Source organism: Amblyomma mixtum, chromosome 3, assembly GCF_055824585.1.
Source record: "Amblyomma mixtum isolate Tamu chromosome 3, ASM5582458v1, whole genome shotgun sequence".
NCBI classification, from domain to species: domain Eukaryota; kingdom Metazoa; phylum Arthropoda; class Arachnida; order Ixodida; family Ixodidae; genus Amblyomma; species Amblyomma mixtum.
This window is the reverse complement of record NC_143014.1, coordinates 297,012,110-297,033,571: the sequence shown is the minus strand read 5'-3', so window position 1 is coordinate 297,033,571 and position 21,462 is coordinate 297,012,110. Positions and strand designations below refer to the sequence as shown.

At 47.9% G+C, this 21,462-nt stretch overlaps 1 protein-coding gene and 1 long non-coding RNA gene across 2 annotated transcripts; one reads left to right on the top strand and one right to left on the bottom strand.

The window, feature by feature from the left end:
* Nucleotides 1-2,787: 2,787 nt before the first annotated feature.
* LOC149355315 (uncharacterized) lies at nt 2,788-6,441 on the bottom strand. The gene is made up of 4 exons (XR_016289708.1): nt 6,273-6,441; nt 5,971-6,060; nt 4,770-4,881; nt 2,788-2,900 (listed from the first exon to the last, which is right to left on the bottom strand). It is a non-coding gene; the product is annotated as an uncharacterized LOC149355315 (long non-coding RNA).
* A 12,733-nt stretch (nt 6,442-19,174) lies between these two features.
* Nucleotides 19,175-20,199, top strand: LOC149355314 (uncharacterized). The gene is made up of 2 exons (XM_089576100.1): nt 19,175-19,546; nt 19,663-20,199. The coding sequence occupies exons 1-2, from the start codon at nt 19,175-19,177 to the stop codon at nt 20,197-20,199; spliced, it is 909 nt and encodes a 302-aa protein (XP_089432226.1).
* Nucleotides 20,200-21,462: the final 1,263 nt, after the last annotated feature.

The following is a 21,462-nucleotide window of genomic DNA, read 5'->3' as shown; positions in this document are numbered from 1 at the left end:
GAGTTATATTGAAAACAGCGCGCGCTTACGCTTGCAACGTGACGCACTGTGTGGAGCCTGCGACTGAGCGAGCCTTTGATATTACGTTGTTCGTTGTTGTATCACTCGAGCCTAAATTCTACACTTTGCAGACAAAAAAAGAGTTCTTCCTTTCACTCTTGCTGGTAGCACGTTTTTTGGTCACTCATATTAACGCCACCGCGCGATACGTTCACCGCATTGAATAACGATCAGAGGTAACGACCACTAATCTGGACACTAAAGAACAAAAAAGAATCAAATTTTTCGTGTAATGTTTCAATAGCTGGCTGTAGAGGAGCACAATGTTTTGTTTTTTGCAAGAAAATCTTCACTGGCCAGTAAACAACCTCCCTCTTTCCAGACTGCCGACACTGTCATAAAAGCGTATATTAACCCCCCCCCCCCAGCCCCCTCCCCCCAAGTGCCTCCGCCGCTTGTTGCATTTCTTTCATGCATGCCTTTGTGCGTACCACAAAGGCAATGGCATAAGAGAAATTCGTGTGAAATAACATCTGAATATGTTGTGCTATATTTCTGCATGGGGGTTAACGACGAGAAAAGTCACTTGAGTGGCTGATGGCCAATGACACAAGGAAATCTTCTGTTTCAAGCCCAGCTTTGCGGGACATGGCCGTTTAGTTCGGCAGACTGCCACCACGGGCCGCTTCACCCTGAACTCCTCCTCTGTCTTCTCATTGCCCCTTTCCTGCCTCGCATAGCCCCACGCGGGCAGACGGGAGGGAACACCGCGGCGGGGTTGGGCAGGTTGGGCGGTCGGGTTAACCTTTGTTCGGAATACCTTCAACACTGTGGGAGGAAGGGGGAGGAGGAAGGGCTTTGGGGGCGAAAGAAAAGTATCAATGTGGCGTGAAGCCTTCTCTGGGTCTGACGAACGCATACTGAGTAATCGGATACTCAGAAAGGCGCCTAGTGGGAAAAGAAAGAGGGGACGGAAAGGCAAGATGGTTGACAGGCTTGTTGAATCGCTTGAAGGGGCGAGGATGCTTTCTGAGATTCTTTTTGACGAGTTGTAAGGTTTCCAAAAGGTGCCTCCAGTATGTAGAGACGCGGTGATACACTGTGTGCCGTGTCTCTCCAGCGCCGTATTTACCGCTGCACACGCGGTATGCTACACATACGCACGCACGAACGCAAGCTGGAGCACCGAAAGCACACGTAGCGTGCGTCCGGATATCTGTGCCGTGTCATGTGGCCGACTGAGCAAATATAGCACTGGCAAGATGCGCTGAATTTTGAGAAAACAACCATAATCGCAAAATCAAGAATAAAAAATATTGTTAGTCTTCTTTATGGTGACAGTTACTCAGTAATAAGTGAGCACGCTGTCTGCCTCGTCGACCAAGTAAAATTATAGTAACAGAAATCAGAGAGTGAAGGAAAACGAGGAAATTGTTTCCTAGACTCCGGCCATGCGATAAGGTGATATATTTTGTTTTTGTTCGATGCTGTTCACTTGTGGCCATGAGTGTATTATTCAAGCGTGTATTAATACAGGCATGCATTTCGAGGCTACACCTTCGACTTGACGCAAGAAGTCAGCCGAAAAAAAAAGTACATCTGGAATAATTTTAACTTTCATCGTGTTTCTAACCTTCTTTAAGTGCGCAACCATAAAAGTGTGTGGCTTTGTAAACAGCTCGAACATCACCATAAGTCACCAGTGCAAGTCTCTAGGAGTCATTAGCGCTCTACGCTGAGTGGCGGGAAGCGACTCCTTCGTGGCAGAAAAGGAGCACGAAAAGACTAGAAACGGAGCCAAGAGACATAAACACTAAATGAATGGCCTAGGCTCTACAGTAAAGCGGAGTTGGCGACATGCATGGGAACAGAGGAGGAAGGAGTAGCCCGACGAGACGCACTTTCGCCTGGCTCGGCAAGCGCCACGACAAAGCGACAGCAGGCCGGGGCGTCTGTCGCGGTGAAGAGGCGCCGAGATCACCTTCGCAAACAGCGACCGAGAGCTGAGAAGCGACGTTCATTTCATGCAGTAGCGTTTCCAGCATGTAGTTTAGCCAAGCCCTTGGACACTTGGCCAAAGAAGCCACACTCCAAGAAAAAAAGGTGTGATCTTAGTCTTTTTGGGGGGTAAAACACTTGTCGCTGAGCTGACACCTTTTTGGGGGTAAGGTTACGCTGTTTCTTGGAGACTAAGTATTTATGCTCTCGCACGTAGAGTAATGTTACACTCTAATAGCCTAAACTTGCACTGACATAAGAAGAGTAACTTTAAACCAGTTAGGTATAACATTACGCCTTTCTAAAAGGGGTAAATGTTAGCCTGAGGAAAGCATAAACATATCCTAGCATGCAAGGTGCAAGTTTGCACCTTTAGCAGGTAAATTTATGCTATGTATAGAAGTGCAAAGTTACTTTGTCAGACTAAACTTATACCGTCATAAACAGAGCAAAGTTTGCACCCCTGTGGTGCAAGCTTATACCCTTACATGATGGATAAAGTTACCCTTCTAGTGGTACAAAGTAATGCCCTACAGCAAAGGGTATCTATGCACTACTCGGTGGTGTATTTATACTGTCCACACGAGAGCATTATTACCCTTCTGTAGCGTAAACCTGCCCACTGAATGCAGGTCTAAAGTTGACCCACATGGTAGAAGCCCGAGTCTTTCTGGAAGCGCAGGCAGTGTCCGAATGTTGCGACGAATCTCATGTGAGATGGTCTGTGTAATTGTGTGTTCAGGTGCAGGTACTACTGCAGAATGTACACAAAGAATTCATAAACGAATCGGAGAAAGAAACATACCATCATATTTATTTTGTCACATGCTACACCATATTACAGCAATGACCCTGGCAGTCTTCTTCGTACAGGTGGAGGCAGTATGTACCATGTATTTGACCTGCACAGAGAAGAAAACATATAATGAATTTTGCAACCACAAAGCACAGACGACGTGACCATGGACTTAGTTAATTCAGGTCTAAAAGTGTAAACCACACAAAAGGCAGGGATAAAGGGAGATGCATGAAAACAATTCCACAAGTGCAGGCTTCTGTTTATTAATGAGAACCAAAATCAGAAACGATATGAAGGAAAAACAAAACATGTCCTAAATGGCAGCTACTTAATCCCTCACATATGCTGACATTATCACAAGCACGCTGGCTTCTCAGGAAAAATCCAGAATATTGTGCCCAGCTGCACGGTCAGGCTGTAGGCATCCTGGATGCCAGACTAAGAAGAGGGTCATATCAAGAAACAGAAAAACATGTGCATGAAATGGAAACTACTAAAAGGTGATAAAATGAAATGCCATTTAACAAACCCTTCTCTCCATTCTCGTGTGTTTAGTTCTCCATATCTAGAGTTGTTAAGGTTTCATGCAGCCCTTGCTAACAATATGTCTCTAGTCTCTGATGCCATTTTATGTTTGTTGCCCATACAGTGAATTTTCTTCCTAAAAGGGAAGTGTAGGTGATTATCTGAGCATCAATGAGCGATACCTCCAACAGTAATTTTCCCTGCATATATTACCTGTGAATTCATTTCCAATTAGCAAACAGCAGGAAGCTTGTGCCTGTGATGGCATTTCTGGGTGCATTCCATTGTCACAGCCTTTCGATACAGTTTAAATACCTGGTGAAAGGCCTATACACAAAGGCTATGCACTATAAATTTTAGTGTACTGCTCCTGTAAAACAAGGAAGAGCTTTGAGCTAAACGTGAAATAATAGCAAGGGCAACTTACACATCTAAAGAGTTGTCTCCACTCATGAGATAGCGTCATACCAAAAAATTATTTGGACCACATTATAATAAAGGTACCTTTTATTCACGCTCACAGCCTGTTTCATACTACACCTCTACATTATGCCTATGCAAAGCTTTTGTTATGGACTGGCCTTCACTGACAGACTACATTAACTACACAAGCAGCATAGAACAGTCCTTCTAAAGCACTATTTTTGCTTGAGGAAATTACAAATCTCGTCTTTTTATTTAGACAGTGCTGCTTCATCCAATGCTTGCAGCATATGCAGCAGCAGTAATTCCCATGAATTACATTTTGCCGGCACAATAGAATGTAACCTTTACACATCTTTTCAGATGCTCAGCATAATGAAATTGTAAACACTGACTGACAGCATGCAAGAATGGCTATTAAAACAGTTGCCTTCCATATCTGCTGTCACATGCAGGACACGTGAGCTTAATTAAATTTTAAGTTCACTCCGATGTGAAATAAAACTAATATGGGTTTATGTTAGTTATTGGAAATTATTCACATCAGCGAACAGCACCTTCCTACTCAAAAAGAAGTGTGAACAGTGCAAAGAAGATTAACAGCCTCACGTAGCTGCTTATCACATTAAGCTTCACATGCATAAACGGTGCTAGTCCTATAAGCTTGGTAGCATGCCACCCTGCCAAGCATTACCATAACTGTGTGTCATTTTTTTCTGACGCCAGCAACATGAATTGTAGGCAGCACCTCTGAAACTAATTCAATATGAAATTTTTGCTTAAGTCCAGCCTACTTTTGCAGAAAAAAAACTACACTTATACTTCATGCCATAAAAAGTGATCACGATTATTCAAACCATTATTTAAAAATTCTTTCAGAACTAAGTCCTTGAAAACACTGAAAAGCTCTAAAATCTCTAATAGAATGGCTGTAGCTGTGCAACATAGAACACTATGTTCACGGATGGACATCAAGAGATGATGAACTTGCAACAATGTCCCAATTACATAAAAACATACATACCACACACATCTATTCCCGGCCACTTGTACGGTTTTGAAGAATCCAGGCTGAACTTCGGTGCTAGGAGTGACAATGGCTGTGCACCTTTGCATCCCTCCTTCTCCCAGGTGCACTGCAATAGAAGCGTCATTTATAGTATTAGTGTAATGGTTAGTGATAACTTATATGTTCATTAAACCATGTAATGGCAGCACACATGCTCAAAAAACGACAGGAATGGTTTGAAAATGAGAAACAACTTTTTATTCTAAATTTTATCCATTACAGCACTTGCCACATAGTTATAAGAGGCATAATTGATGCAATGCACTGGCACAATAAGCCTAGACAAACTTCTACAGCACAATGGCCTATTACCAGTTAATTGTCACTAAGTGCCTAACATAATTAACATATTTTCTAACAGCCACTGCAGAAAAAAGAAAGAACTATACTGTTACTGCTTACGAGATTGACAGTATTCATTACAGAATTTTTTTTTCGTCGACAGATTACAGCAGTGCAACCAAAATCCTTATTGGTCTAAACAGAAAAGCTTAGAGACTAGCGTATTCTTCTATTCAAGCTCTTACAGCGACATCAAACTTAACGTCTCTCTTTCACAAGAGAATACAAGAGCACGAAAAGAGGTGACATAGACTGTACGCTTTTGTGAGCTAATGTTTGGCCACCAACTAGCCCCGACCTTTTCACTAGTAAAAAGAACTAAACAAGTCTACTTTTCTCTATTAGTTCGCAGCCTGAGTGAAGAGCCAGCTACATATCAACTTAACACCATTAGCACTCGCATCTTGCCATTCGAATGCAGTAAAACTGCTGTCATGATAAGTCACATTCTGAGTTAGCAAAAATATTGCAAGGTGTGAGCGAAAACGGCCGCATGCCAGGAAGCGCAGAGCACAAATGAGCTGCTAATTTCTTGCCTATGAATAAATAAATTTCACGTTTACTGTTTTATCGTTTGCTAGCTATTCCGTGGTAAAGAGAAAAAAAAACTCACGCCGTCCATTCGCAAAAAAAAAAAAAGCGGCTTGGCAGAAGGAGTTGCCTTGTAGCGCTAAAATTATAAAGGGATTACTGTCCAATAAGAATCACATACAGTGCTGCGGTAGATGTGAGCACTGCGCGCAGTACGTACCACAGAAGCGCGCACACTAATTTACTCGCCCCTTTTTGAACGGAGACTGCGGTTTGGACTTACCTTACTGAATGGTCGTGAGCAGGGACGAATACTTTGCGTTGAAGAGACGACCGGCAATGTTCTTTCGCACAGCAGACGAAGGATCAGAGCCTGCAGCGAAAGAAAGCATGAGAAAGACGCCTGCATATTGCGCCGCTGCGATCGTGTGTTGTACACGATAGGCCGCACGCGACAGGCTCAAAACAAGAAATAGCAACAAGTAGCGGCTCGCGCGCACAATCCATGATAAAGCATCTTTACAGAATACACCATAATCTGATGGCAGGAAACAACTCGAATGACCAAACGAATAGATCACTTACTTGTAGGGTTGAAATTTGGCGCGAAGAATCCGTACGATGAGCTGCGCCGCGACGACCTGGCGTGCGCTGTTTCTTCCAGGCGTTCACTCTTTCGCGAAGATGTCGCCCACTGCAGCGTCACACATCGATGAAGCGTGCACGATGAAGTAATCGCTGAGCACAAGCGAACACGAACGCGCACGGGCCACACAGCTCAAAATGAGGAACGCGCGCCCTGACTCGCACGCACGACACCCTGCAAAAACTACGACGAGCGTCACGTGTAAGCAGCGGCTTCGTCTTCGACTCTAGGGGAGGAAATAGCCAATCCAAATAGACAGGCACGTGACCGAAAAAGAGAAGGAAAAAACTACAAGCCACTGCCATTGCTTTGCGCCTTCTTTTGTTCGGCGAGGCAACGCGATTCCCCTCTTTCCTTTTTCTCCGCTGACTGAGGGAACCAGTGCTCCAAGGTCATGCCGCCCGCGTGCGGGGCAACAGCCTTTGGCGTGTTCGCTTCTTTTTGCGTGCGCCGCTCTGTCCATGTGGTACTGATTTTTCCGCGCTCTCCGCGTGTTCACAGCTCTTTCGTTCTCGGGTACAACGAGCGCCTTGCAGTATGCGTTTGAAATATTTAGTGCAGCCGGCTGTTACGCAGATGCTGCCGTAAATCTACGGTGTATGCAACAGAATAGTTTTCAGAGTAGTGGAACGTACGTTCTCGTCAGCTCTCATTTACTGCCGCACGCGGAAGGCACTGCGAAATATATATCAATAAACTGCCCTTCCTGCACTGCTAAGTCATTCATAGAACTATCTAAAAAAGCGATGTAAATTCTAGAGCATTACTGATTCCACGTCAGATACATACAGTTTGCAATATTGGTATGACATTTCAGCTTTCTTTTTGCTTATGAGGCCGCACGTGTTAGGAGAATTCGAAAAAAGCAAAAAACCAGCTCTAGTTCAAAAATATTTTAGTTCACGCGAAATAGACACAGCTATAGAAATATGGATTTATTAAAGCCGCACCGAGTAGAAAGAAGTTTCAGGCAAAAAAAGGGGATTCACGAGATTTGAACTTTTGAAGAATTGGCGCAGAAGAGGGTTTCAAGCGGCAGTCGACCACTGCTGATGCAGCAGTTCTCACCTCTCATCGTTCCAGAGTTCGCGAAGTTCTCAAAATATTTTCAAAATGGGTCAACAGAGCAGAAATGGAGCACTGGCAACGCTATGGCAGCAAGCACCCGTTAAGACGCTTCAACCGACTGGTTATTCGGGAGATTCCGTCTATTATACGCGCTTTCATTTTATTCAATATAGGCAGTTGCCACCGCTGAATTTATGCTTTTGTTAAAGATTGGTTCGTCAGTGCGATACAATGTGTCCTTTAGCTCAGTTTTATTTGTGCGTACGAGACAAAAGTCTCAGTCATCCGAAGCAACTTACGATGATGAAGGAAAACCTGCCAGTTTATACGCCGTAGCTTCATTTATTTTCGAGCTTGGGTCTTCGGGCTGCGTCTATCTAGTGCAATATACTGTTTAGTGCTTATCATTAGCCTCTAAAAGAAAGAGTTATTTCCTGACGCATGAACCATTCCATAAGAATTCACAATGCACTGCCGCAATATAAGCGCCTTGATTACTGTTTCCTCTGGCACCCGGTTTGTTGCGGAATTCGATGCTTCCATAGCGCCACAGTTCGAAAAAAAAAATTGGAGGCAGTCAACTTCATTTCTGACTATCAGTACTACTTGACTGCATTAAAGCTGCGCGGAACAACCTAAAAGCTAAAAGTTACGTACACGTACACTGAGTTTAAGCTAATTTCTGCTCTTGTAGGCGTGCAGCACAATTTCATACGCAAGAGAAGTTCGAATAGACTTAAATCGCGTTAGTCACCTCGCTCCCTGTTTATAAATTTAAAATAAGCTGAAATTGAACTGCTTCTATGTGAAATACTTGTATGCGCCAAAACATGATCAGGAAATGCAGCTATCTCGAAAACTGATTACTATGGGCTTCGCTATCTTGTGCCGAGAGAAAGGATCCGTACATTTGTTGGAAAGGAAACGTAGAAATGTCTTTTACGCTGCGTTGAGGAATTTACGAGCAGATGTACAAATGCTGGTGATCTCATAGTAGACCAGCAAAAGTGCGACTCTGAGGCCTGGCTCGTGTCTTGGTAAAAGTGCTCTAAACAAAAAAGTACCTATATATATGGAATGTTCAGGCCACGTTCACAACTCAGTTCGGATGCAGAATTATTCCTTCCCTAGTTTCTTGCATTTTTGTTTTTCAGCGTTGTCAATATTAGTGGTGAAGATCACGCATCTATCAGCGAGTAGGGCTCTGTTTTGTTGTTGAAATGGAGCAGAAATATGAGAGTGCAATTTATTCAGGATTTGCGTTACACTGCATCTTCAGCTAACATAAAATTACTGTGTCAACAATCTCGCTCGTTCGTCCATTTTGATTTATTAACTTGTATGCATGTTAACCTGAACCCTTTCTGTTATTCGTCTGCTATTTGCTCAGGAACATGTGCCACAACGAGGGGTTATTCGAAAAGCAGTGCACGTTATTCGAAATTGTACGGAGGGAATTAAGCCCCCTGGTGTTTATCGTATACGCTATTAGAAAATGAAGAACAGCGCTGACTAATAGCGCTTACGCTGGCTGTGAAGCAAAACTGTTCCTTTTAAAGCTTTTATTACCACTTTAATAAAAGCTTAACCACAAGCCGAAATTATAAGCGCAATAATTTTCATGCCTCTGGTGTGTTGAAGCGCTAAACTGTTGATTTCGTTCAGAGCTGCGATTGGTCAAAGGAGTAGCAGCACCGATCATGCCGTCTGTCTTTGCTGACTTACTTCTTTTTTAAAATGATATCCAATCATGAGTATGAGAGCACATGCACCGAATATTAGTGATTATTTTGGCCGTTAGCAACCAAGAGCATGTTTGCAGGCGTGATGGTTGTCGTGGCCTATCGCGGCCAATGCACCTTTTTTCAGTAACGTTCTGTGCATCCTCCAAGCCGCCTCGTCCGCCATTATTGCCGACCATGTCAGGCGGAGATGGGCAGAAGATCGCTGTACGTGTTCTTCGAAGAAATAGCTTCTGGTCCCTTGAAGAAGCGAGGAGGCGCGGTCAGTTTCGCCAGCGCGGATGAAAGGATCAATGCAGTGGGGGAGCGTGAGCCAGCGTAGCTTTTAACTATTGTCCTCAAAATAACCCCGCCACCCCGCTTTCGGGAGAGGGCCGTCTTCGAGAGGGGAGGCGGTGAGGGCTGCATACTTTGCTGTACATGTCTTCGCGCAGAGGGAACACAGCTGGTTTGAAGAGTAAAAAAAGGGGTAAGTTTTCTGAAAGAGACTAACGGCCTCCACCACCTCCACACGGGTGTAACGATGCACTCTGCAAAGTGCATCGTTAGTCCATGCGCCTTCAGATAGCATAAGTCGTGAAGATGCACCCTTCTTACACCCTTTTTTCTTAGAGTGAGAACACTAAATGAGGTTTCTCTTGAAGTTTCCCTCACGCGGAAGGCGTCCTGGACGACAGCACGAAATGCAAGCGCAACGATAAAAATTCATAAAGGTGTGTGTAGTGACAACGCTCGATATCTCTACATTGCTACAAAACACCGCGCGGCCGCCGCGGTGGCTCAGTGGTTATGGTGCTCGGCTGCTGACCCGAAAGACGCGGGTTCGATCCCGGCCGCGGCGGTTGAATTTCTTTGGAGGATAAATTCTAGAGGCCCGTGTACTGTGCGATGTCAGTGCACGTTAAAGAACCCCAGGTGGTCGAAATTCCCGGAGCCCTCCACTACGGCGTCTCTCATAGCCTTAGTCGCTTTGGGACGTTAAACCCCATAAACCAAACCAAACCAAAACACCGCACACTACGCATGCATTACTGCAATGTGGTAGTCCAGGTGTAGCACGGATTGAACAGTTTTTAATGCGAAAGGACTATACTTCACTTCACTTTCAACAAGTGACATCTGCTTAAAGTGTCATTTGAGCACTGTCACACGATGAGCTTTAGTGACACTCGCTGCAGAACGCACTTTCCTCGCAGTGAGTTTGGTGGGCTCCCTCCACTTCGTCCGACAAGGCGAGCGTGTAGCCTCAACAGCAGTTCTGCGGCATTCAAAAATTTGTTCTGAGAATTAAAAATCTCCATCTTATTTTCTTGATCGCGCCTTTTAATGAAAGCTTGCGCAAATAATGCGCACACTTCAACAGCTACTCTCGCTTTGCAGACGACGGTGACCCCCTTAGCCCTAATGAGTCCACAGGGTGTGTGTACGCAATTTCGGTGATTGGGGAGAGCGAATTCTCAAGTTTCAGCGAACCCAAATGTAGAGCGAGTGTAGTTTTGCTAAAGGTGACCTCAAATCGGCTGTCGCTTACATTAAAGGACGCGCACGCACTGAAGCGCCGGTGGGACTTATACTGCCGCTCAATGTTTTGGGCAGCCAGCAACAGTCGCTGCCGTCCCTTGTGGATGACAAATAACGCCGTTTCAATGTATGCGAACGGTCACCGAATATATTTCTGCGTAAACTGATTCAAAATGAGGTATTCGTCTCATCGGAGAAAGCCAGGACGATTACCGATAAGCGCCAGACCTACGCGATGTCAGCAACCAGGCTACCAAGTGTTTCCTTGGCGCGCAGTCGCATCGGCGTTTCCTACAGTGTTGTCGCACTTTGCAAATAAGCAAGGGTACCACCGTTACAAAAATGAGATTAATTAAGATAACTAATTCGTAGCTCGAGTGTTATGTCATGCAAACGAGCACTATGAACTAAAGTGGCTGTCTGGGCTTGTTGGTCAGTGAGCATGGTTAAAGAATGCAGCGCGAAAAGACAAGGACAAACGAAGAAGTGGACAGGACTGGCGCTGTCACAGCGCCAGTCCTGTCCACTTCTTCGTTTGTCCTTGTCTTTTCGCGCTGCATTCTTTAATCATGAGCACTATAGCAGTTTGTACACAGCGATGTAAACAAGAGTACTGGAGTGCAGTCGTCCTCATCGGTGCATTCCTGGGTAAATTTCGCGCTTATGCGGTAAATATTCAGTCATGTACTATGGTCTTCAAGCACTCATTTAGCATCTACACAAAAATATTTGCTAAAAGAGAAGGAAAAAAAAAGCGAGCACACATGAAAATGTTAAATCTCCGAATGATTGTCTTTGGCTTCGTCACTGGAAAGCCGCAATTAAACTACTTGTTTTTTTCGGCCTGTTACTGCTTTCTTTTTGTTCTCAACGTACTTCCCTTTCCGTAAGTCCTTTCTCCTTGTGACCACGCTTGCTTTAGCCGTTTTAATTGTATAAGCACTGAAGGTGTTTATAAAGGGCGAGTGAATGGTAATTACGATTGTTCTCTCTAGCCTCACTCGACTGCAATTGTGTATGCATTTTTGTAACTTTTATTCATTCAGTGAATTTTTTTGTCTTTTTTTTGTCCGTTGACTGGAATGTATATCAGCAGAATGCTATTAAAAAAATTGTCTAGCAGCACAATGCGGCAGTCGAGTCGAATGACACTCAGTTGGAAGACGTTCGAAACTCCCGTGTAGCAGGGGTATTACTTGTCACGGATCGTGATGCTTTTTGTCGTTAACATTTTTTCAGATGTGGAAGTATATCTGAAAATTGACTCGAAGTAATTACATTTGCGAAAAAAATTGTCTTGTGAAGGTATTTGCGCGAAAAAGAAAAGAATTTCTCAAAGGTGCTGCAACATCCCTCGCCACTGCCATAATTTCCAAATGACACCCCTATTTGCCGTGTGACAGCGCGCACCTAAAGTGTCATTCGTTCAAGAGAAGTGCATTTCGCGAAAGTGTCACTAAACCTGCCTGTGCGACAAGGCACTCGGCTCGTTATACGAAAACCCCGACGTAACCAGAAAGCCGTGGCAGGCCAGAACTACCTAGACTAGAAGGCACGCGTGGCAGAGCCTCTGCACGCGAGTGACGTCATCATCATCAGTGCGACAAGACGACTTAAGTGATGAATGGAAACAGGTTTAGGGGCGCCCCACCGCATTCCTGGGGTCGTTATACAATAGCCCTCACTCGTGTAACAAAGCAGACCAGGCTCAAGATGGGAGCGGCTGGCCCCTCTCCCGCAGGCACTGGGCGAGATGCCACTGTACCGCCTGACTTGCTGTCGTACATGTAAAAAATGGCGTGTCGCCTCCGAGAGATACGCTAGGAAATACGATTCGCCACTGTCGTATTCATGTAAACGCGGCTAGATACTACACAAAAGGGAAGTTCCCGCCGCCGCCGACCTTAAGCTTTAGGTGAATGAGGTTGCAGTGCTATGGAGCCTTCACCGTCCATTATGAATCGCTCGCGTCTACATCGACAGGCGAGACAGGAAAGCGTGGCCAAAGGCGGCAGTTCGCTGCCAATGAAATACGCGGCCAACACAACGCAGGGAAACGTGCGAAGCGAGTTGCTGCAGCGAAGGAACGTTCAGCTCCCAAGTTCCCAGCAACAACTCAGCGAAAAGCAGTCCTCTCGCAGTTACACATCATAAGAATTGCTTAGGTGCCCCCTAATTTTTTGTGTGTTTGTATTTCATGTTTTTTTTCCCATTAACTGTCTCTCCAATGGCGCACTCGGCTACGCATTGTACTAGTTTTATTTGTGTGCATCTTTTTCATAAGATAAATATTCCTCGTTCCACCAAAAAGAAAGAGATTAAGGCCTAATGAACGAAATCCTTTGTGGGAAGTGCCTGACGACATGCACTGGTGAAACGAAAAGCAGAAAAATAGAATCAACGCAAGAACTTCGTTCAGAACTTCTTGATGGAGCGCACGGAGCTACCGGTCATCCAGATTGCAACTACCACAAAGGTACCCTGAGAACACGACCAAAATTTCAGTCCAAGTTTTAAGTGCCAACTCCAAGGGCCCTTCCTGAGCGTACGAGCCCAGCGTCTTCTCTCTTGGCGAACCTCGGCGAGGCGCCGATGACTTGAGCCTCTTTCGGGTTCCCCGAACTTTTCTTCGCAGTTTAATGGGTCCTTTCAGCACCCTCCAACCCCTTTTCTTCAAGGCTTGAAATTCTTTCCCTAGACTCGAGAGGGGGAACGAGCCAGCACCAGGGACATGGAGATGCATGCCCCTTGGAGTACGCGAAAAGCGCCGACGCTGAGCGCGTACGCCCAGGATGTGTCGTCGAGGGAAAGAATTTCAAGCCGAGAAGAAAAGGGGTTGGGTGGCGCTGACAGGACGAATTAAACCGCGAAGAAAAGTTCGGGGAACACGAAGCCATGAAGAAAAAAGTCCCGAGAGCCCCGCGGTCCTCCGACTGTTGTCAACCTGACCCCGCTTCCGACGCGTGCGCCAGCGCCCATGCGCTGGCGCCGATATCTAGCACGGACAGATATCGGCGCCTCGCCAAGGTTCGCTGGCGTCTCCTGCATTGCGCATGCTCATACCGGTTCCGGCATACGCCAAGAGCGCCGACGCTGAGCGCGTACGCCCAGGAAGTGTCGTTTGGAGTTGGGGCTTTACACTGCGGCAATCCACTTCTTAGCTTACCCAGAACACAAACACTGGACGAAATTCCAAGACCTGCCTCATGCTGCGGGGAGCGACTCGCGGAAACGAAATAGAGAACAAGTGAGTGCATGGTATGACTCACGACAACACGAGGCGTCGCCACGCTTCTTCAAGAGCCCCTTCTCCTCCCTCCCGCAACCGGCTGCCCCCGCACCACGTAACAATTGTGCCCTAGAATGCCCAACACTCGTCCCTTCCTTCCTCACGCGCATCCGAATTCGCCTCTGCGTGTTGCGCATTTCCATAACTGCTGAGGTAGGAACCAAAAAGAATACGTCCACTTCCAAGAGACTTCTCCCGGCATACGTCATCGGCGCATGTGTCTGTGGTGTGGCGGGCAAATCATGGGGCTTCAGATCGGGAGGGGCACCAGGTGCTACTCATACCCTCGTCATACCAAGGCGTCTCTAATCGGTAGAAGAAAGGCGTCGGGAAAATGATCGACACATACAAAACCAGTTTAGAAGCAAAAGTGCGCGATTTTGACTTGTTCCTTTGACGTCATGCTCTTTGAGCAGGAGAGTTCCCTTTTTTTATTGCCCATCCTAACATATGTTCCCAGTTTTCATTCTTTTAAGATTCTTAACATAGTATTTGTATTGGCTTGGGCAGGACTGTTTAGTTGTTCCTTTTCTTCCCCTTCGACATCCTCTGACCTGGCTTTTCGCGATCAATTTTTTATTCGGTTTCATTGCATTTTGAGCAGGAAGATGAATCGTAAAAGAAAGCTGTGAGTGATAACGCAACTAATCTCCTACACTGGTAATATACAATAATTTTTTTTTTTTATATGATTACTGCACAGCTTCAAGAGTACAGATGCAAACGCTCCTCAAAGGAGGCCCTCAAGCCAATGGCATCAACCAATTGACATGACTTCGCGGCGAATCCTGTTAATCCGCGGTTAAGGCTTTTGCACCTTCCAGCCCCCTGCAATGCAACTGTTGGAGGTGCGGTGGGATTAACCGCGGCACCATGACAATCGACCGCTGCCATTCGCTGGAGTGTCTGCTTTGTCTGGCATTTGCCACTGAATTCTTGAGCTGTATCCGACTGTATGCAATCTCCCGACAGGCAGCGCAGCAATATGCTTCAGCCGCTATACTTACCAGTTATATGTGCCATTTATAAACTGCTTTCTTGCCGGGGCCCATATAAGAGCGCTTTTCCGTAGGACGGAAGTGGACAAAATTAAGTTCACCACTTTCTTCGCAACAATTAAACAAAGTTGGTGATATCTCGTGGTATAAGGGAACGTTGGTGACTCAAAAGCGCAGCCTCATTTCTGCAGTGATACCCCACAGATAGGATCCTGGCTATACATCATGCATGCATATGAAAGAAGTTTGAATGAAATAACACCAAAAAGAAGTCGCCTATAGCTTTTTTTTTTAATGTACGAATGGTTATAATGCGTGAAATTGTTCATTGACACTAATATATTTTCGAGGTCTTGAAACGAAAACTCTTTATTAAAATCGGTTGGCAAAAAAAAGGTTCTGAACACAGGTTAAAACCCCAAGTCCAAACCCCAGTCACCTTATTCCGACAGCGCTACAAATCACTAATTTGAAAGCATCACAGATGGAAGCGACAGTTGACCTTCTAACCAGAGGCCATCTGCTGCTAGACATAATTCTGTATTATTCCCGACGACATGTAATAAGCTGAACAGGTACAGAACGTCTCAGAGTAAAGCTCCGTCAAACTTCTGACATCAGCATTAAGAGAATAAACTTACACACTTCCATCTGACAATACTTTTTGATGCCGGCCGCCTGGCTGCCGCTATGCTCTTCCAAAGTAACAAGAATAGCCAAATTCAAATGAGCTAGCTCTCATAGCCTTTTTTACCATGGTCACAGACGCAAATAAACTTTTTGAATAATAGCACAGGGCTGACAGTTCGCGAAGTTGCTCCACTACAAGCATTACGAACACCCACGAGTATTTTTGTTGCTACGTTAATTTTCATCCTAATAACTTTCTTTGTTTAAAACCCCGGTTCATACACTAGCTTCGAACTCTCGCATGTGTTCTTTTCTACAAGGCATAAGTTTCCTGACAGAAAGATAATCATCAAAATGGACGGAAATTCATCACTTTCAACCATTTCTGCAGCGTAACTAGCTACCAGGCGCCATCTTTCATATGTTAGGCAATACCAGGCTTCAGACTAAAAGGCCTCGGGAAGCTCCTGGATCAAAGGTATGACAGATCGACACACACCATTTTAAACAGCATAGAGTACCCAAAACCGGGGGTCATTTTCGATATCTATCTGTGTTACGGCGCTATACAGTTTTAAAGTCTGAAAAATGGGCAAAATTTGGCCCCATGCGATAGGCAGCATGGTATAATATTCAAGCACGCAGGGCCGCTCGTGTATTAATAGCACAGAGCTGAAACTTCGGCACATTCCTCAGCTAAGTCTATATTATACAAATCCCCGGGTCATTTTTTGTAGGTGCTTTTGTTCAGGTTTTACAATTTTTTTCGTACCCCTTCCCATTCAGTTACGCGCCGTGTCGCCGCCGCTGCCAACAGGTGGCGCAAGTAGTACATGTCCCGCAAAGCTGGGCATGTAACGCCAAAGAGTCTCTGCTGAGTTTTTATTGTCGAGAGACATGAATACATGACTTCGTGGTGACTTTCTAATGTGTCACAAGGAATGCATGAACATGACACCAGAAACTCAACGCTCATTTTTGTAAGGGGAAACAGTGCGCGCGGTGATGACCTGCACGACGCAGCTACGCAACTGGGCCTCACCCCCCTCTGTCGTGCGCGTGTGATTGTACTGTCACATACCAGATCATCACGCGCGTGCGACCTGTATATATATTTGTCATGTAGATGTGTAAATAGATTATTTGACGATGTACCCCTTCCCCTGTCCTTTCTGCTATCCCCTCACCCCTTTCCTTTCACTGCTACACACTGCCTGCTATCCTTTACTTCCGCTGCCCCAGCTCAGGTGCTTCCAGCCGCGATAGCAGATCCCGGGGTGGCAAAAAATTCTTTTACCTTCCATATCAAATGTATAAATACAGCCACTACTACTACTACCCCCCTCAACACCGGCGAGCTTCAGCAGGACGGGACGGGCTTCAGCGGGTGCTTTGTTTCACTAGACCAGGCGAAAGCATTCGATCGGGTGGAACACTCGTATCTGTTCGGAGTCCTTGAAGCTTTCGGATTCCCTCCGCAAATTGTCAGCAGGCTGCGCTTACTTTACGCAGACCTGAACGCTCGTCTCTCCGTAAACGGCCACCAGAGCGCTCCCTTCTCAGTCACCAGGGGCATAAGGCAAGGATGCCCTCTCTCCCCAACATTCTTCGTGTTGTGCCTGGATCCACTCATCCGGCGCATTAACGACAGCCCATCCATACGCGGCTTCCCTCTGCCTGGCCAGGGCCAAATCAAGGTATCGGCCTACGCCGATGACGTGTCGCTTTTCCTCAAGGAGGAGGATAGCTACGCCGCTTTTTCGCGGCTGTTTCTCGAGTACAGCGAGATATCTGGGGCCCTATTGAACAGGGGAAAAAGCAAGGCACTAAGGTTTGGCACCTTCACACCGAACCTTGCGGGCGAGGTGGAGTGGGTGCAGGGAGTGAAAGTCCTGGGAGTAGTATTCCTCGCCAGCGGAGAAGTAGCCCGCGAAACCTGGACTAACCTCCGCACGAACGCTGAGAAACGCCTCTCGGTGGCGTCAACTTTCCGCCTTTCAATGGCAGAGCGCTGCTATATAGTTAAGTCCACAATCCTAGCCGCATGTTTTTTTGTCGCCCGCGTCGCAAACCCACCGCGCACGTTTGCGCGCAGGCTAACCTCGGCCTGTGGCTCTTTCGTTTGGGCGGGCAAAACCGAACTTGTGTCACGAATGTTCATGCGCCTTCCATCGTACATGGGTGGGTTTGGTATACCTTGTATCCGCACCATGTGCAATGTGCTCGCCTTGCGAGGAGTACGAGATCTTGTACGCAACCCAGACTATCCCGGGAGAACACTCCTCACATACTTTCTGGGTACAACGCGTAACGTGTTTTTTTCACAACACGTGGTTGGCCCAACAGCCGAGCAGCCGCCGGCATTTTTCGTTAATGTGCGTCGCACACTGACGTCGTTGACTGCCGGCGTGCCCGATCTGGATGTTGATGAAACCCCGCCCTCCAGAATGTGTGAAGCACTAACGGTCGCTGCGCTGACCCGCGAACAACTCCAGAAAACGAGACGGGCACGCTGGCGCCAACTGACCTCAGCTACGCTTCCTGCAGATGTCAGGGACTTCGGCTGGCTGCGAGGCTGGCGGGTCCTGCCCACAAGAGACCGCCTTGCGGCGTGGGGCGTGGCGCCCTCCGCCCGATGCCCGCAGTGCGGTCTGCTTGAAACTTTGCAGCACGCAATGTTTGAGTGTGTAGTTGCGCGCACCTTTTGGACATTAGTGTCACGCATGTTTTTAACCCGCCTCGAAGCGCGCACTAGTTCACGCGAACTGTTCACAAATATGCTCTTGTGTGTCGGCATGTTCGTTTTGTGGCGGCAGCGTGGAGTGGCATCCTTAAATGGGCGTCCGCAAAGAACAATGTTCCCAATGTTGCAGCGCCTGCGCACGCGCCTCTTTGAACAAGCATGCATGGACGCTCTGTCAATGAGCGAGGCCGAGTTCTTGCGCAAATGGTCGACATACTTTATCGTCCTGCGCGGCGGTCGAGTATCGTCATTTTTACTGCATTACTGACGTGCTCAGTGCTGCGTCACTGCGCATGTGCTTGACTGATCAGAGAAGTTCATCTGTTTTGTTTTGTATTTTCTATGTTAAAACAGAAAAAATAAACTTCTCTTTCTACACCTGGCTCCTGCATCGACGTCTCCTTCGCGTCCAGCGGCATCGAGCACCATCACTCTGGGGCTCAGATCACTACTCCGTCCTCATCGAGCCCACTGCTACAGAAGCGCGCGCTAAGCGCACCTACTCCATCGTGAACAGGAGCCGCTTCCGCAGCGAGGTTGATGCTGCAGCCGCATCCGGCGCGGACTTTGTCTCCAGCCTGGTCCGAAGTGCGCTCGCAGAAACACGGCGCGCTGAGGTCCGGGCAGGCCAACCCACGCCCGATAACATGCTTCTCGACCTGCGCGCCAAGCGAGACCAAGCTGAACGACGCGCACGACGAATTCGCAGTGCGCGGAGACACTAGCCGAGGCGGGCGCGTGGCCACAACTTCAGGCCATGCGGCGGGCGTTTCACCACATCGACAGATTACACCGCGCACCGGACGGCGGACCGCTCCTTCAGCGTTTGCGCAAATACCCACGTTCGCGCATGGGAGCGGCGCTGCTCGAGTACGAGCAACTAACCAACGCCACGCCCCCATACGGCCTCTGTTCGCCCTGGCCTTCTGCCTCGGAGGTTCAGCGAGAGATCGTCGGCATCGCGGGAAAGCGGAGCACACCCCTCTGCGCTGTGCAGCAGCTGGCCAGAGCCGTCATACACGAGGAGCTCGAGGACCATCTCCTCGTGTTCACCGAGGGCTCAGTGGCCCGCGACAGCTGTTCACTCGCAGCGGCTGCCACCATCCCCGCCCTGCGACTGCACACCACCTTCCTGGGCTCTTCCACCACGGCGGAGCTGATGGGGATCCAGCTTGGGCTGGACCTGCTGCTCACCCTCGTCCCTCCGCCGCCCAAGTGTGCTGTGTTGTGGACTCCCGCGCCGCCCTCAGCCGGCTGCAGACCAACGGCCGTGGAACCCCATTAGTGCGCGAAATCCGTTCGCGCATCGCGCAGCTCCGATGAGCCGTGCGCGCGCAGTGGGTGCCCGGTCACTGCGGCTTCGCCGGCAACAAGGAAGCTGACGAACTCACGACCGCCGCACATCAGCCGCCTCCCAGCAACCTTCCTCTTGCGCTGGAGGACGTGCGTGCGGTCATCCAGGATCATCTCCGACGGCAGCACCCCGATACCCGCATCGCAGGAGGTGAGCGCATTTTCTACATCACCGGCTGTCGCCCACTAACGCGAGCGCAGCGCGCAATGATCATTCGCTTGCGTATTGGATGCGCGTGGTCCGGGGAACGACGTGTGCATCACGGGTTCGCGACGAGTGCAGTGTGTTTTGGATGCGGTGAGGCAGAAACTCTTGAGCACTTGCTCCTTCGCTGCACCGCGTTCGCTGATGCCCGTCGCGACATGCTTGCGGCCTACAGGGCGCTGGGCATTCTTCCAGACGCTCTTTCTAAGCGATTGTGGCCGCAGGGCAGTGCGCGCACCCGCGAGCGAACAATGGTGAGCCCCTGTGCATTCCTGGAACAGACGGGCTTGACGTCCCACCTGTTCTCCGCCAGGTAGTTACGTGCTGTGACCGAACGCTCCACGTGTGCTACCTTGGACGATGAACAGCTGGACGCCCCCACTCCAGCTGTCCCGCGTCCAGCTGTTGTGTGCTTTGTGTCGTGCGCGTGTGCTTGTACTGTGTTCTACCAGACCTTCACGCGCGTGCGACCTGTATATATTTATATTTATCATGTCTATGTGTAAATAGATCTATTGTCAGTGTACTCCTCCCCCTGTCCTTTCTACTATCCCCTCCCCTCTTTCTTTTCGCTTCTACACTCTGCCTGGTATCCTTTATTTCCGCTGCCCCAGCTCAGGTGCTTCCAGCAGCGATAGCAGAAGCCGGGGTAGGAAAAATTCTTTTACCTTCCCTATTCAATGCAAATAAAAAAACCACTACAACAAGATGTCGAACAATGTTCGATAGAAATTTTGCAAATTGGAAAACTGTAAGGTCATGATGTGGAAATATTGAAAGTATAGGCCCATTGCGATATGTAGAAGAATCTTTCTTTCACAGCGTTTCCATCGCTCGTATCGAACAGTTTAAAGCCTGGCCCGCATGGAGCGTTTTTTGCCCGCGAAACCGCGTCGCGCGCCGTACGCCCGCGCCGACGAATTCACTCTCGCATGGTCAGCAGCCGAGCGGCGCGCGCTACGGGATACGTTGACAAGATGGCGGCGCCCTGCTCGCCCGCTTCGGAATAAATACATGTCACCGCTGGATTCTTCGACGCGGTAGCTCACTCAAATGGTAGCGGTTCGCTTTTATTTAGCACACTCTCGCCCACGCGTAGAGGTATAAGCGATAACTAGCCCTTGTTTTTCAGGTAATTTGGCGATTTTCAAGCTCTTAGGCAGTTGTCTAGCTTTAAGCAGTTGTCTAGCTTTTAGTCACTTGTTACATTTTCATCTATTTGCAGTTTTTGTTCTTGGAACGAGAAAAAGGCTCGTAATGCACCCATCCTAGTTATCAGTAATTATTTATGAAAATTTCTTCAACACAGCGCAGATGGCGCAACCGTTTACGCGTACCCCTGAGGGACGCTACGGCACGGCCAGCTAGAAGCGCCAGCTCAAGCTCGCGAACGCCTCTCTCTCGGCCGGCGTGGCTCCGTCCAGAGTCACGTGACGCCCGCTCCGGCTCTCATTGGTCCTCTGTCGCTGCCCTCTCCCGGCGTCGGCGCGGCGTCGACGTTTTTTTCTGTTCCGCCAGAACCCGACGATGTGGCAAACGCGTCTTCTACCCACTACGCTAATAGCAAAAAAAAAATGCAA

What these genes read in the sequence shown, in the direction of transcription:
- LOC149355314 (XM_089576100.1), top strand. Translation starts at nt 19,175, where the DNA reads ATGGGAGCGGCGCTGCTCGAGTACGAGCAACTAACCAACGCCACGCCC. An exon ending in CTCCGCCGCCCAAGTGTGCT is followed by an intron (nt 19,547 to 19,662) that starts GTGTTGTGGACT and finishes GTGCGCGCGCAG; the next exon opens with TGGGTGCCCGGTCACTGCGG.